The sequence below is a fragment of the Ceratotherium simum genome, chromosome 28 (assembly GCF_057802395.1).
Source record: "Ceratotherium simum simum isolate JZ-2026a chromosome 28, ASM5780239v1, whole genome shotgun sequence".
Lineage (NCBI taxonomy): Eukaryota > Metazoa > Chordata > Mammalia > Perissodactyla > Rhinocerotidae > Ceratotherium > Ceratotherium simum.
In genome coordinates, this window is record NC_141927.1 from 36820528 (window position 1) to 36837267 (window position 16740).

The window sequence follows — 16740 nt, forward strand, 5'->3', positions numbered from 1 at the left end:
AAGCAATATAGCGCTAGAAGCTGACAAATCACTTGCATTTGCCTCTTCCGAATCTTCTGTTCTGGCAAAATAAGTATCTTACAGACTAACGATAACTTTGTCACATACTTTTAAAAATTTCCTGACTTCTATCGGCATTTTGGGATACAATTCAAATTCCTATGTTTCACATGTGAACCTATTCTGATTCTGTACTCAATATGCTTTTTCATTCTCACTTTCCCTGTGATCTATCTATACAGAAATTTCTATCATTTCCTCCACTCCTCAGGTCCTATGATATCTCAATTAAAATTTCTCAGTGTGTTTGGGGTCTCTTTCCTCCTTCACTGTTTTTTTCTTCTCAAACTCCTACTAATACTTCCAGATAGTTTAAGTGACCTTTTTGGATAAGTGACTCCTGAGTTTCAAATTTAAAAAGTAGTTGTTCTATTCAATATGCTTTCATAGTAATTGCCACATTACATTTGTGTTTATGATCTGTTTGTCCAACAGTTATGTGGAATATAAAGCATTCTTTTTCTTCCCGCTAATGGCACCTTAACCACATAAAAAATGTAAATATATACAGCATAAAACGAATCTTACCTTTATAAATGAAGAATCTGAATTCAATGTTCCTGATTTGTTGTATGAATACACCATGAAATGAGGGTCTAAAAATGACCTAATTCAACCAAAGTAATGACACTTCATTGTAATATCATTAATAAAAATAACTTCCAGAATCATAAAATTAAACAAAATTTACTTTCAATTTTACAAGCTCAAATATCCAAAAATTAAACAGACTGATTTCTCCTTTACCTAGCTTGCTGTTTGACAGCATATTGTGTATATAAAAAAAAATAACAACCAGTATAACCAGATACCAGTATGAACACTGTAATGACACAGATTTATGTATAGTAAAAACCAGGGCTTCCAGATTCCCACAACAGTTTTCTTTTAGATTCAACGATCAATAAATCTCATGGCATAAATATGTTCATTAATATTTGCTAATAAGTAGCTATAAATTGATAAAAAAACAAAAAATATAAGCTTTTTTTGTTAGTTTCCATAAAGTTATGCTGCCATAAAAACAACTCCAAAATTCTCAGTGCCTTAACACAACAATGAATGTTCTTCACAAGTTTATTGCAGGCTCAGCTCCACACTGCCTTCATTCTGGAACCTAGGCAAAGGCATGGCCCCTCTCTGGAACATGCCTTTCTTGTAGCAGAAGGAGAAAAGAAATTGTAGAAGCACATAATGGTTCTTAAAGCATTTGTTTAGAAGTGGGATACTAGTGTTTGCTCAAATTTCATAAGCTAAATGATTTCTATAGATAAACATGATATAAACATGGTACAGAAGTATAATCTTCTTACAGGGAAGATAGCGATTATTATGGAACAATCTAACATCATTATTTATTGTAGGGAGACTGGGATTTCTTAAGGATTCTAAATACCAAGAGGCATTTCAAAGCCAGAATCGAAAAGAAACTAGAGTATTCACAGAGTGCTTTCTTTCACCACTGTAGGCATACCTCACTTTATTGTGCTTCACTTTAATGAGCTTTGCAGATATTGTGTTCTTTACAAATTAAAGGTTTGTGGCCAGTCTGTGACAGTGAGTCTATCAGTGCCATTTTTGCAACAGCATTTTCTCACTTCGTGTCTCTGGGTCACATTTTGCTAGTTGTCTCAATGTTTCAAACTTTTCATTATTATTATATTTGTTATGATGATCTGTAATCAGTGATCTTTGATGTTACTATTGTAATTGTTTTGGGGTGCTACAAACCACGCCCATATAAGATGACGAACTTAATTGATAAATGTTTTGTGTGTTCTGACTGCTCCACTGACTGCCCATTCCCCCATCTCTCTCCCTCTCCTTGGGCCTCCCTATTCCCTGAGGCACAACAATACTGAAATTAGGCCAATTAATAATCCTACGGTGGCTTCTAAGTGTTCAAGTAAAAGGAATATTCGCATATCTCTCACTTTAAATCAAAAGCTAGAAATGATTAAGCTTAGTGAGGAAGGCATGTTGAAAGAGAAGATAGGCCAAAAGCGAGGCCTCCTGTGCCAAACAGTTAGCCAAGTTACGAATGCAAAGGAAAAGTTCTTGAAGGAAATTAAAAGTGCTACTCCAGTGAACAAACAATGATAAGAAAGCAAAACAGCCTTATTGCTGACATGGAGAAAGTTTTAGTGGTCTGGATAGAGGAGCAAACCAGCCACAACATTTCCTTAAGCCAAAGCCTAACCCAGAATAAGGCCTTAACTTTTTTCAATTCTATGAAGACTGAGAGAGGTGAGGAAGCTGCACGAGAAAAGTTTGAAGCTATCAGAGGTTGGTTCATGAGATTTAAGGAACAAAGCCATCTCCATAACATAAAAGTGCAAGATGCACCAAGTACTGATGTAGAAGCTGCAGCAAGGTATCCAGAAGATCTAGCTAAGATAACTAATGACGGTGGCTACACTAAACAACAGATTTTCAATGCAGACAAAGCAGCCTTATATTGAAAGAAGATATCATCTAGGACTTTCATAGCTAGAGAGGAGAAGTCAATGTCTGGTTTCAAAGCTTCAAAGAACAGGCTGACTCTCTTGTTAGGGGCTAATGAAGCTGGGGACTTTAAGTTGAAGCCAATGCTCATTTACCATTCTAGAAGTACAAGGGCCCTTAAGAATCATGCTAAATCTACTCTGCCTGTGCTCTATAAGTATAACAATAAAGCCTGGATGACAGTACATCTGTTTACAACATGGTTTACTGACTATTTTAAGCCCACTGTTGAGAATTACTGCTCAAGAAAAAAATCCTTTCAAAATATGACTGCTTATTGACAATGCACCTGGTCACCCAAGAGCTCTGACAGAGATGTACAACAAGATAAATGTTGTTTTCATGCCTGCTAACACAACATCCATTCTGTAGCCCATGGATCAAGGAGTAATTTTGACTTTTAAGTCTTATTATTTAAGAAATACATTTAATAACGCTATAGCTGTCATAAATAGTGATTCCTTTGAAGGATCTGGGCAAAGTAAATTGAAAACATTCCAAAATGGGTTCTCCGTTCTAGATGCCATTAAGAACCTTCATGATTCATGGGAAGAGGTCAAAATATCAGCAATAACAGGAGTTTGGAAGAAGTTGATTCCAATCCTCATGGATAACATTAAGGGGTTCAAGACTTCAGTGGAGGAAGTAACCGCAGATGCAGTGGTAACAGCAAGAGAACTAGAACTAGAAGTGAAGCCTGAAGATGTGACTGAACTGCTGCAATCTCATGATATAACTCTAATGAATGAGGAGTTGCTTCTTATGGGTGAACAAAGAAAGTCGTCTCTTGAGATGGAATCTACTTCTGGTGAAGATGCTGTGAAGACTGTCGAAATGACAACAAAGGATGTAGAATATTACAAAAATTAGTTGATAAAGCACTGGCAGGGTTTGAAAAGATTGGCTCCATTTTTGAAAGAAGTTCTACTGTAGGTAAAATGCTATCAACAGCATCACATGCTACAGAGAAATCATTCATGAAAGGAAGAGTCAATTGATGTGTCAAACTTCACTGTTGTCTGATTTTAAGAAACTGTCACAGCCATCCAAACCTTAGCAACCACCACCCTGATCAGTCAGCAGCCATCAACATCAAGGCAAGACCCTCGACCAACAAAAAGATTATGACTCACTGAAGGTTCAGATGATGGTTAGCATTTTTTAGCTTCAAGTACTTTTTAATTAATGTATGTACATTGTTTTCTTTTTTAGATATGATGCTATTTCACACTTAATAAACTATAGTATAGTGTAAATATAACTTTTATATGCTTTGGGAAACCAAAAAATTTGCGTGACTCACTTTATTGAGATATATGCTTTATTGCAGAGGTCTAGAACTGAACCCACAACATCTCTGAGGTATGCTTCATTTTCTCTCATTCCTGACAACTTTTCCTTTTCCTCAATTCAAATAAGAAAACTAGAGAGCTTCCCAGAGAAAAACTGATATTTATCAGTTTATATTCCACATATATTCAAGGAAAAACTCTGAATGGCCTGGGTTAGTTTAGGTGCAAGTGCCTGGAACCTAAATTCTAGCACAAGGGCAGAGACACATTTTAATAACTGTAAGCATGTTAAATGGAAGTGGTGGAAATAGGAATCTGGAAGCAGTTCCCAGGAAAAAGAAATTAGACTTAAAAAACTTAATAGATATCTGACAAGCATAATAAAAAGGATAAAACTTTAGTTTGCAAGTTTATTTTCCCTGGGACCTCAAAAGTATACTATCTGCTTCTATACAAAACACTGAAACAGTCTGGCTTAATCAGTGAAATAATAAAAATATGAATCACCATTCAAAGAAAAACAACATCCCATGTAAAAAAAATGAACAATAAAAAGGCAGAAGGCAAACTTAAAAGTTAGATCCTAATGAAGTAGCACTGATTGAAGAAAATAATCATAATTTTAAGAAAAGTTAATAAGGAGATCAAGAACAAAAGGACACTCAAACTAAAACACATGACAGTTAAAATTAAATAATTCAATAAATGTGTCAAAGACAATTTGGTTACTGAGAACAAAATTAGAGGCCTAGGCAATAAAGAGAAAAAATACTGGTAAAATATACAGAAAAATAAAGATTTGGAAATAGTTATAGAAAAACTATGATATAAAGGGCAGAACCATAAGGATGAAATCATAGATTTCCCATAGAATTAAAAAATGTGTAGGAATTTAATACTAAAATGAAAAATTAAAGGACTTTTGATATATCAGGGAGGATTAGTGTAACACCACACACTTGCACACACACACAAAATGTACTGGAAAATTCAATTAAGAAGGACTATATCAAATTATAAAAATTTATAGTAAAGGAATATGACTCACAAATTATATACATTGCCAAGATGTTATTCAACTATAAGAACAAAAAGGACATTTTCAGATATGCACAGATTCAGAAAGCATGCCATCTGCATATTCTATCCAAAGAAAATAATCTGAGTGTTCTAACTAAACAATACCTGAGTCAGCATAAAATTGCAATAAAATAAAAAGGAAGCAGTGATAAAACTTGCAAAATGCAATATAGTTGTTAAGTAAAGAAACTGAAAGCATTGAATTTACATCTTAAATGTAAAAATAATTTTAAAAAATACTATAGGAATATTATGAAATAAATTCAGAATCTGAGACACAAGAAAGGAACCTGAGAACCTATAAAAGAAAATATGAAGATAACGATTACATAAAAATTTAATTTTTATAACAATAAATCCCACTAACAAAGGAAGAAGATGATCAATAGGCTGGATGGCATATTTGCAACACATAGAACAGATTAAGGGTTAATATGTACGGTAAACAAAAACTCCCACAAATTGAAAAAGAAAAAGAAATAAAAACAGAAAGATAAGCCATAGATTAAAATAAATAACTCAAAACAAATAGATGAAAATAAAAACCTGAAAGAAAAAATAAAAGCTAAGGAGAGGCAATTCAATTAGAAAACAATTGAAAGGTCAGTAAACATTTGAAAAGACACTACATGTTATTAACAAGTGAAGTGCATATTAAAACAACAAGAAAATAGCATTTCTTATCCATTAATTAACAAAAATAAGTGACTGAAGATACTCATTTTGTCAAGAATGTAGAGAACAGAAACATCTTTGAGTTGTTGATGTGAGTGAAAATTGGTATAAACTCTTTGAAGAAACAAACTGGCAGTACATAGCACACTTGAGAATTTTCTTATTTATAGCCCATCAATTTACTGGTGCCCAGAAAGTCGTGACCAAGGAGATGCACAAAACAGCTTTTCTTGCTATAAATATGGGTGGATAAATGAGATATATTCCTTTGACAGCTAAATATGCGTTTAACATTAATGAACTCATTTTGCACACATCAATATGAATGCATTTTAAACTATATTATGCAAAATGTTGCATGAGAAACAACCACAAAACCACAACCAAATACAATAAAATAATAAGTATCTACTGCTCACATTTCTGGGTCTTGTTTGGATAGCCATGGTAGTTCTGCTAATTGGGGCCAGGCTCACTCAATGGTCCAGCATTCAGTTGAATGTTGGCTGCTCTAGGGATGATCAGGGCACCTGGCTGTGCTCCATGTGTCTCTATCTTCCATCAAGCTAGCCCAAGCATATTCTCATGGGGATGGCAGACAAACAAGATGGAAAACAGAAAAGCATGAGAGCTTTTTCAGGCCTCTGTTTGAATCAAGTCAGCTAATATCTCTTTGGTCAAAGTAAATCATATAGCCACAGAGGTCACATAGCTATGTAATTTGCAGGGCCCAAGGTAAAATGAAAATGTGAAGCCTGTTGTTCAGAAATATTATGCTTTAGTATGTGGTACTGTCCATAGAGCATTAAACCAAGTACAGGGCCCTTCTAACCGTGGGGCCCTGCAGAACCACACACCCATGAAGTTGGCCTTGCATAGATAAACTGAGACCCAATGGCTGGGGAGTGGGGAGGTTGGAGCAGATGTATACACTCCACTCTTGATGATAGGAATTCAAAGTTATATGGCAGAGTGAAGATACAGGGAAAGGGAAAGGTTGGGGTCACTTTTGTGGTCCACCACATTAAGATAAACAAATGTATAATGGAATTTACAATACTGTGTCATTTATGTCTATTTAAAGTAATGCTCAAACAGTATGATTTTTATTGATCTCTAGGAATATGGATGAATGAAGAGAAAAATATGACAGAAGAATATGTGTCAATATCATAATTGTGATTAGCACTGGAGAGTGAGAGAATTGAATAGGTCTGCACATGGGAGTAACAGATTTCATTATTACCTGCCATGTACGCTTCTATAAAAAAATATATGTAGGCAAAATGCTTACATGTATGTCATTCACAATAAGAACGTAATTTATACTATTTTCAGAAATTTCCTTTTTTATTTTTAATCATTCTAAAGAAAAAATCCAATATAAAAAATATTGGGCTACTATAAACCAGGGACTTTGGGTAATAATTATGTGTCAATGTAGGAGCATCAATTATAACAAATATATCACTCTGGTGGGGGATGTTGAGAAGCAGGGAGGCTGTGCACGTGTGGGGACAGGAAGCATACGGGAAATCTCTGCATCTTCCACTCAATTTTGCTGTGAATCTAAAACTGCTCTGAAAAGGAAAGTATATTAAAATAATAATAATAGATAACGGGAAAACTATATGAATAGGCAAGCCTCATACAGGAAAATACAAATAGCTGATGAATGTTTAGAGAAATTAAGGAAGTATGAACTGACGTTAAGATGAAATATAATATTTTAACACATCATGCATGCTTTTGGAAATCTAAATTGCTACTGTCTTTTCAGAATATAACTGGCAATATTGCCCAAAATCTTAACACACTGTAAACTGGAGATAATGAAGAATGCCTACCTTAGAGGCGGTTGTGAAAATTAAATCAGTTACTACGTGCAAATTGCTTAGAAATATGCCTGGCCAATGCTATGTGTTCAATAAAAGTCAGTTACTTTTGTTGTTTGTGTTATTATTATTATCTTCACTATTATTATTCACACTTCTTGATCCAGAAACCTGTTTCTTGATATCAAGCCTACAAAACGAAATCTCTATTACATAAGAATATACAGACAAGGATGTTTATTGCGGGACTCTATAGTGACAATCCCTGGAGAGAACCTTAATGCCTATCAATATTACTTACTATGGAATGTTATCTATTAAAGAATAAGTTAAGATATATAATTAGAGCAAGAAATGAACACCACTGTCAAATAAGTCCTGCCAGTTGCAAAACACTATTTCCATTAGAATAAAAACAAACTTTTTTGCTAGGTTTCTCTTTGTTTTATTTAAGGGAAAGGTGAAATTTAGAGTACAAAATTATGGAAATATATACACAAGGTTATTGATATTGGTTTCCTCACAGAGCAAAAGCAAAAACTAGAAAATTTAAGAGAGTAAAAATATATGTTATAGCAAAATGATAAAAAATTATGGTGTAATAATCAAGTAAAATGCTTAAAATCACATAAATATGTAAAATGACATGAAGACAAATAAAACTAAACATGGACAAATAAAATGGTTCCCTTAATTGTTGCAAACGTGGTTATATTTTAAGGAGTTACATAGAGTAATTTTCATTTATCTGATATACACTAATATTTACATCATTAAATTAGAATTTGGCTGGAATATTACATTTAAAATCTCAAGATGAATACTTGAAATTCTAGTCTGACAGGAATCACAAAGTAGATATAACACGGTGAATAAATACAATATTCATGCTTTTGTTTAGGCTTAATTTAGTGTAGTGATTGTAAAAATTATGAAACTAAAAACAACTGCATGAAAAGAAGAATGGCCACTTACTGTTTCTCGAGATGGAAAGTGTATGTTTTCCCGTCAATTTTGATGGCATAAGTGACCTACAGCAAAGTATTCAGAAAGAAAGTAATTATTAGAAATTCCAAACTCTTAAAAGTCGATGGCCATAATTTTTAAAATGTATGTACTCTTTCGTATAAACGGATTGTATCATGCATGTCTCAAGACTATATACACATATATAAGTATATTGCTGTCTTTCTTCAATGTAGGAATGTATGACAGAATTAATCATAGTCAAATTTAAATAAAATCAAGGACTATAAATCAACTTCAAAACTAAAAGCATCAGTCATTAGCATTTATTAAGTATCATAATCAAATTATATTTTAAAATGGTTACATTTAGAAATGCTAGTAATCTCTGAAGAAACTTGAATTTTATGTATTATCTTTTTCTACTTTGCAGTTTCTAGCACAAATAAATCGAAACTTAAATAATACAACAGAAGTCCCTTTTAAGATTAAAGGAAGTATCACCAAGGGGTTTGCCAGTTCGGATCCTGGGCATGCACTGACGCACCGCTTGTCAATCCATGCTGTGGCGGCGTCCCATGTAAAGTAGAGGAAGATGGGCACGGATGTTAGCGCAGGGCCCATCTTCCTCAGCAAAAAGAAAAGGATTGGCAACAGATGTTAGCTCAGGGCTGATCTTCCTCACAAAAAAAGAAAAAAAAGAACTTTTCATTCCTTTATTTTAATCTATTCATGTCTTTCATTTTAATCCATTCATGTATTTTATTTAAAGGACATTTCTTGCAGATAGCCTTCAATTTTTCCACCCAATCTGACAATCTCTAACTTCATTTGCAAAATTTACGCCAATTACTTTTAACAAAATTCATTAGAGTATAGCCTACTCTCTTGCTGTTTGTTTTGCCATATCCTATCTGTTCTTTCCCAGTTTTTTTTTTCTTTTCCTGTAGTTTTAGATTGGAATTGGGTATATCAATATAAATTTATGGTTTTAATACAAATACACCCACAGATTTATACACATGCACACATGTGTGCTCACACACCCTACATCTGTGTTTATGTGTGTGCACACACATTTTCTAGCTTGGGCCACTGAACAATATATAAGTGGTGACATCCCAGTAGGAATTAGCACACCTAGCATACAGTGATTGGGTTCTAAACACCATTATCCACTCCCCACTAATAGGAAACAGGCTCTTTTTTTTTTTTTTTTTTTTTTTTTTTTATAGATTTTATTTATTTATTTTTTCCCCCCAAAGCCCCAGTAGATAGTTGTGTGTCATAGCTGCACATCCTTCTAGTTGCTGTATGTGGGACGCGGCCTCAGCATGGCCGGAGAAGCAGCGCGTCGGTGCGAGCCCGGGATCCGAACCCAGGTCGCCAGCAGTGGAGCGCGCTCACTTAACCACCAAGCCACGGGGCCGGCCCGGAAACAGGCTCTTTAATTGAAAAATAGTTAAAATCCAATTTACAAGATAGATTGGATTAATTAAAAAGAAAACATGGAAAGAACTAAAAAATGTAACAGAAACAAAGTTCATACAGAGATAATGAAAAGTTGATAGATTTAAACTCAACTATATCAAGAATTTGAATTTGTAATTAAAAATATTCTCACAAAGGAATATCTAGGTCGAGAGGTTTTCAATGGTGAATTGTACTAAACATTTGAATAAGGAAAAAATACTAACCTTATAGAAATTCATGAACTATATAAAGTTAGAACACTTCCCCACTAATTTTATAAGGCAGCATAATCCAGATATTGCAACAAGACAACTGTATTCCAAGGAAGTAAAATACTTCTGATGATCATAATTTCAAAGCCCTAAACAAAATATTAGCAAATTAAATCCAACCAAAATAAAATATATCATGACAAAATGGGCTTTATCCCAAGAATAAAAGGCTGATTCACTACACTGACAAGAAATGTATATATACATACACACACAGACATACATACATATATATATCTGCAGAGTGATAGATCTCCAGATAGATAGATCTGCAGATATATAGATATAGATATCTGTCTAAAAATATAAGAAACTTCCATAAACTGATAACGGTTATTTATGAAACCTACAGCCAACAGCATACTTATTTTTGAAATATTGAGTTTCTTCCTACAGTAAAAACAAAACAAACATGAATCAACTAGCTGAACTATTACTTCCTATTCAACATCATGTGGGATTCCTAGACTGTACCAAAAAAAGCATAAATATTGGAAAAAAGAAACAAAACTGTCCTTATCTGCAAATAATACAAATGCAGTACATAGAAAAGCCAAAGGAAACAGCAGAAAACTATTATTAATGATAGTGATTTATTATTTGCAAAATTGATATATACAGTTAAATACACAAAAATCTGTTTTATTTCTATAAAATGAGAGATAAACAACTGGAAAAGTAAACTGTATAAATAGAATTTACCAAAGCATCAGAAAACATAAAAAGATATGGAGGGCCTCTACATAAAAACTACAGAACATGGCAGAGAAAAATTGAATCACACCTAAGTAATGGTACAAATATACCAATTTCATGAATTAGAAATCTCAACGTTCTTAAGATTTCATTTCAATCAAAATTGACTTGTAGATTGAATGTTATCCAATAGCTTATTAGTAAAATTTGGCAGTATAATGTTCAATTTTTATATAAATGCAAATGACCTATAATGGACAAAATAATTCTGAAGAAAAGCAAAAGCAGAGAGACTTTAAGTATGAAATTTTAAGACTTACTATAAAGCTATAGTAATTAAGATAGCGTGCCATTTATGTAAAAACAATTATATAACCTGGAAGGAATTGAGTCTAGAATAAATCCACAAAAAATAACTTTTTTTCCAATGGAGGTGCCTATTTAAATTAATGGGAAAAGGATGGTATTTTAAATAAATGGACTTAAGTCAATAGATACTCATATGGAAAAAAAAGACCCTTGACCCCCTACCTCACATCATAAAAAATTTTAGAAATGAACACAGACATAAATACCAAAACTAAAATTATGAAGTTTCTGGAAGAAAATACAGGAGAATATTTCCATGGCCTTGCGGTGGCAAATAATTCTTAAGTAAAAGATAAAAAGAAAAGCCACAAAATAAATATTTGATTAATTTGACACTATCAAAATTAAAAACTGTTGTTCACCTAAAGACACCATTACGCAAGTTGAAAGACAATCCCTAGACTGAAGAATGATATTTGTCCTTCATATCCAATTGGCCCATCAACATTCTACAAGTCACTCATCATCGATATGCATCATGGGATACCAAATAAACCAAAAAGGATAGAGAAAAAGGAATAAAATTAACAAACCTGCAAACAACAACAACAAAAGATTGAGAATGCCAAGTGTTAGTGACTATATGGAACAGCTGAAACTCCCATATACTGCTAGCGGACATGGAAAATAGTATAACCGTTTTAGTAAACTATTTACCAGATTTCTGTAAATTTAAATGTGTACTTTATACGGCAGCATTTCACTGCTCAAGATATGTACATGAAAGCATCTATCAACAAAACACTTGCTTCTTCATAGAAGATTTATTCATAACGGTTATAAACTGGAAACAATGTCCACTAAGAGATTAGTAACTCAGTTTTTAGCACACTATACAACCATAAAATTTATGAGCTAATTCATATATTAATCTACATGGATGAATCTCAAAAACAGTATGTTGAATGCAAGAAGCCACACACAATAAAAGTACTACTCAATGATCCCTTTCATGTGAAGTTCAAGACAACAAAATAGTGAAGTTGGTGGTTATATCTAAAAAAGGCACAAGGGGACTTTCTGAGGAGCCTGATTTGCGTGAGGGTACTCAGCAGTTTAGATAGGCAATAAGATTTTTGGATTTGTGTGTTTTGATGTAATTATACACGTTTTAAGAATCAGTATAGCCTGTAATTGGAGGGAGGGGCAGAGGATTTAAACAATATTTCACTTTCTTAATAGGGTAGGAGTATCAATGCTGTTTATTTCATCTTAAGTTAGATTTGTTATATTTTTATGAATTTATTTTGTTTAAATTACAATTTATAAGCACACTTTCACATTTTTATTTACTTCTTTGTGTGTTTCTCATTTCTAATATTACATGTTTTTTCTCCTTTTCATTTTCCTTAGTTTATCTCACCAAAATATCTGTTTTATACTCTTTTCAGAAATCAACTTTTGATGTTGTGAATCCAGGCTACTTTAGCTTAATTTTCTCTTTCATTAATTCTGTTTCTTAATTTTATTAATATCTTTACAAATTTTAAGATTATAATTATTTTTCTAATTTAATTTTCAGACATTTTTGTTTGCTTAGTTGAGTATTTGTAGTTATAAATTATGCCCCTATATCATTTTCAGAGCCTGATTCAAATTTTGGTTTGCAATTTCTTCATTCTTGTCCATTATTTATTATTCCATACTTATTATGATTTATGGTTTCTTATTCAACCCATGAATCACGTAGAAGTGTATTTTTATTATTATTATTTTGTGTGTGTGTGTGTGTGTGTGTGTGTGAGGAAGATTAGCCCTGAGCTAACATCCGTGCCCACCTTCCTCTACTTTATATGGGACGCCTCCACAGCATGGCTTGACAAGCACTGCCTAAGTCCATGCCCAGGATCTGAACCTGTGAACCCCTGGCCGCCAAAGCAGAGCTCGTGAACTTAACCGCTATGCCACCCAGCCGGCCCCAGAAGTGTATTTTTACATTTCCAAATACATTTTTCAGTCTTTCTGTTAAGTTTTAACTTAATTGAATTGTTACCAGATAATGAGTTCTGTACTATCAATACTTGATTTTTAATTTTTTTTCCCTGCTGTGGTCAATTTTGTTAATGTTCTATATATTCTAGAGAAGAATGTGCATTATTTACTATGGAGATAGAGCTAAATTACAGCTGGATTAGAAAAGCTCTATCTTGATTTCTGGGGATGCCTACAAATCTGGATGTTGCTGACTCTTAGCTAAGACAAGAGCAGTGAGATTTATAATGTACTTTCTAGGATTCAAAACTCCCCTGGCCAAGCTTGGCTTTAGTGTGGCCCTAACTAGTTTGACAAGGCTGGTTTGGCTACCTAAAGAATCACTGAAAGCTTTCTAAAGAGTTCTCCCAAAGCCAAAAGTCCTCCCATAGGTCTTGTTATTTCAAGCCAGAGACTCTGCATGTTCCAGGAGCGCAGAGACTGGGTTCACCGGGAGCTAACTGTGCATGTTTCTTGGATTCCTGATAGTATTTGCCCTGAATTCTCTTTCTCTTGCTGCACCATATGCTTTGCCATTAAATAAAAGCTCCGTGTGTGATTCCTTGTAGAGTCTAGTGAATCCTAACAATTAGAAGAAAGAGGAAAACGATATATTCACTAAATTGGGTTCACTTCTCCACATACACATCAAATAAAATATTTATTTTTGCTGTTTAAATTGTCCTTATATTTATGAATATTTTTATGATTTTTCAACCATTTGAGAAAAAACGTTTTAAGATCTCACTATGAAAATGGATTTGAAAATTTCTTCCTCTAATGCCATCAGTTTTTATATGTGCTGAGGGCATTTTACTAAATTCATACAAATTTAGAATTGCTATGTGTTCCTAGTGAAGTGAATATTTTATTAAGTAATGATGCTTATCCCTCATAATGTACATCTGTGTGCATGTGTGTGTGTGTATGTATATGTATGTGTGTACTAAATGCTGTTGTTTTTTTCCTCCTATTATCATGGATACTCATGTTTTCTTTTGGCTAGCATTTTCTCAGTATTTCTTGTACTCTTCTAAACATTTTAACCTCTCTGGATATTTATGTTTTTGTTGTAACAGTATTCTTAAACATACAATCACTAGATTTTGTTGGTGCCATAAAGTGAGACAGTCAGACAGACCACTTAGTCTATAAAGCTGCCTCAGTGTGTAACAGTGTTTCAGTTGGCAATTCAACACTCCTCTCAGACCTTGCTGCTGCCATTCCAGTCCTTGGATTCCTATTAGATCCCTGTGGGTCTTTACATCAATACTTCCTTCTTGAAAACCAAGTGTTCTAACCAAAACTGCTAATTCATATAAAAAGAGAAGTCAAAATCAGTAAGAAATTAACAACAAAAAATTATTTAAATAGACAATATATATAAAGGCATAGCTTGTTAATACTTAATCAAAAAATACCAGTTAAAAGTGAATCATTCATTACAATGCTCACCAGAGGCGAGAAGAGAAGACTGGACCAAGCCTGGAGAGGCCTCAAGAAGATACTCATCATTACTCTTGGTTAAGGGGAGTCAAAAATAATGTGACTTTTCAGGTAGACATTTTGTAATATTTATCAGAATTTTTTTTAAATGGCTTGCCTGTTGATCCTATTGAGATGATCCAAGAAGGCTTATGAAACTACATGTTGAAAATTTGATAAACTATATGATGCTACATCCATATAATGAGATAGGCAGTTGTGAAAAATAATGATAGAGCTATATTTATTATTATAAAAGTAACTCCTAACTTTATAAATAAATGAAAAGGCCAATTATAACCATATATTATCATTTAAAATGTATGTGCGTGTGTGTGTGCATGTCTTTAAAACTTCATTTAGTTCAAATTTACTACTTTTTAAAAATTAGGTGGAAGGACATTCACTTTCTTAACAACTCTGCTATCTGGATTTAATTTTACAATGTATATGCTTTATTATTTTAATCAGATTAAAATACAAAGATTTTACAAAGATTTATATATGCATATATATGTAAATATAGGCATGAATATATTCTTTATTTTTTGTGTGTGTGTGAGGAAGATCAGCCCTGTGCTAACATCTGCCAATCCTCCTCTTTTTGCTAAGGAAGACTGGCCCTGGGCTAACATATGTGCCCATCTTCCTCCACTTTATATGGGACGCTGCCACAGCATGGCTTGCCAAGCAGTGCGTGGGTGAGCGCCCGGGATCCAAACTGGGGAACCCTGGGGCCACCGCAGCAGAGCGGCCACACTTAACCGCTTGCGCCACTGTCACCGGGCTGGCCCCATGAAGATATTCTTTATATATTGTCATTTTAAAATCATGTTACAAGGTAAATATTAGTATGACCTCACATAGAATAAATATTTAAAAGTATATATTTTCTAGAAAAAAGTCTAGTAGACTGTATACGTCATTTCTGCGATTGAAATTTGGGGCATTTTTTCCCGAGTCTGTGCTTTAAAAGAGTTTCATAATGTTCATATATTACTTAAGAAATTAAAAAAGAAATCAAAACACTTGCTCTGGTTCAGAGAAAACAGCTCTTTAACACAGTAATTAGAACAAAATTGCACAAAGGGATATGCATGAATTGATTTGGGTCATGTAGTCCAGTAAAAATAAAACACTCATTTAAAAAAAAAAGTGATTTCTTAATTACATGCGTTTCTGAACCATCGCCATCATTGGTGTTGGTCGCAATCTTCTGTGGCACTGTAATTTGTATAAGTGGTGTTTCAGAATCTGCAGTAAGGAAAACAAGTGTGAGCATCCCCAGTGCACTGCAGCATCCTTAGTCCTCATTCACTTGTACTCTCATATCACACCACTCTTGGAACTTCCAAGCCCTAACACACGCACACCCCCCACAAAATCATACTTTGTATGATTCCAGAAAGAGGCTCCTCTAGAACTGGCAGTATTACCTACCACCCTCCAGAGGCACTTTGGGGCTTGTTGACCTCGGCCCTGAGTAGGTGAAGATGGCTGGTCTCGGGACCCGGGAGATGGGCGCCCTCTCCTGCAAGTGCAGGGGCAGTTAAGTGACGGACAACTGTCCCAGTCCTGCTCTGAGCAACCACCAGGCCCAGCAGGATCCTGAGACTAGGCGGGCTCTGACAGGACGCTGGGCTCTCGCAGCCTGGCCTGGGGTTTTGGAGCAAGGAGGGCGACGCCCGCCACGGCAAGGGGCACTGGGACAGGCGGCCCTCCTGGCAGCAGGGTCCTTCACTTACTTTGGCCGGCGGAGGTCAGCCGGCCCAGGCCTGAGAGGATCAGCAAGAGAGACAGCATTGCGTGGCCTGCTGGCCTGGCCACAGCGATGGCGGTTGGCTGCTCGCGCGCGGGGAGGCATCTGGAGAGAAAGGGCGGTGCAGCGTGGAGGGCGCCGCTGCTCGCCCCCGCTCGGCCCCAGCTCTGCGGACCCGACACCCAGTTGCAGCCCCAGGTGTGACCAGTCATGGCCCTCTGCACACCGGAGGCATGCTGCAGCCTGCCCTCCTGCCCACGTGGGCTTTATTTTCCAAAAATTTGACTTTTTAAACATGTTCA

At 34.8% G+C, this 16740-nt stretch overlaps 1 protein-coding gene across 1 annotated transcript in view; it reads right to left on the reverse strand.

Moving 5' to 3' along the window:
* LOC101398993 (A disintegrin and metallopeptidase domain 3-like) overlaps window positions 1-15968 on the reverse strand; it is a 123793-nt gene extending 107825 nt beyond the window's left edge. Inside the window, 3 exon segments of the mRNA XM_087418641.1 lie at window positions 589-667; window positions 8423-8478; window positions 15851-15968. Of these exon segments, the coding sequence (XP_087274767.1) occupies window positions 589-667; window positions 8423-8478; window positions 15851-15961 (246 nt within the window). The 5' untranslated portion in view covers window positions 15962-15968.
* Between the last annotated feature and the right edge of the window lie 772 nt (window positions 15969-16740).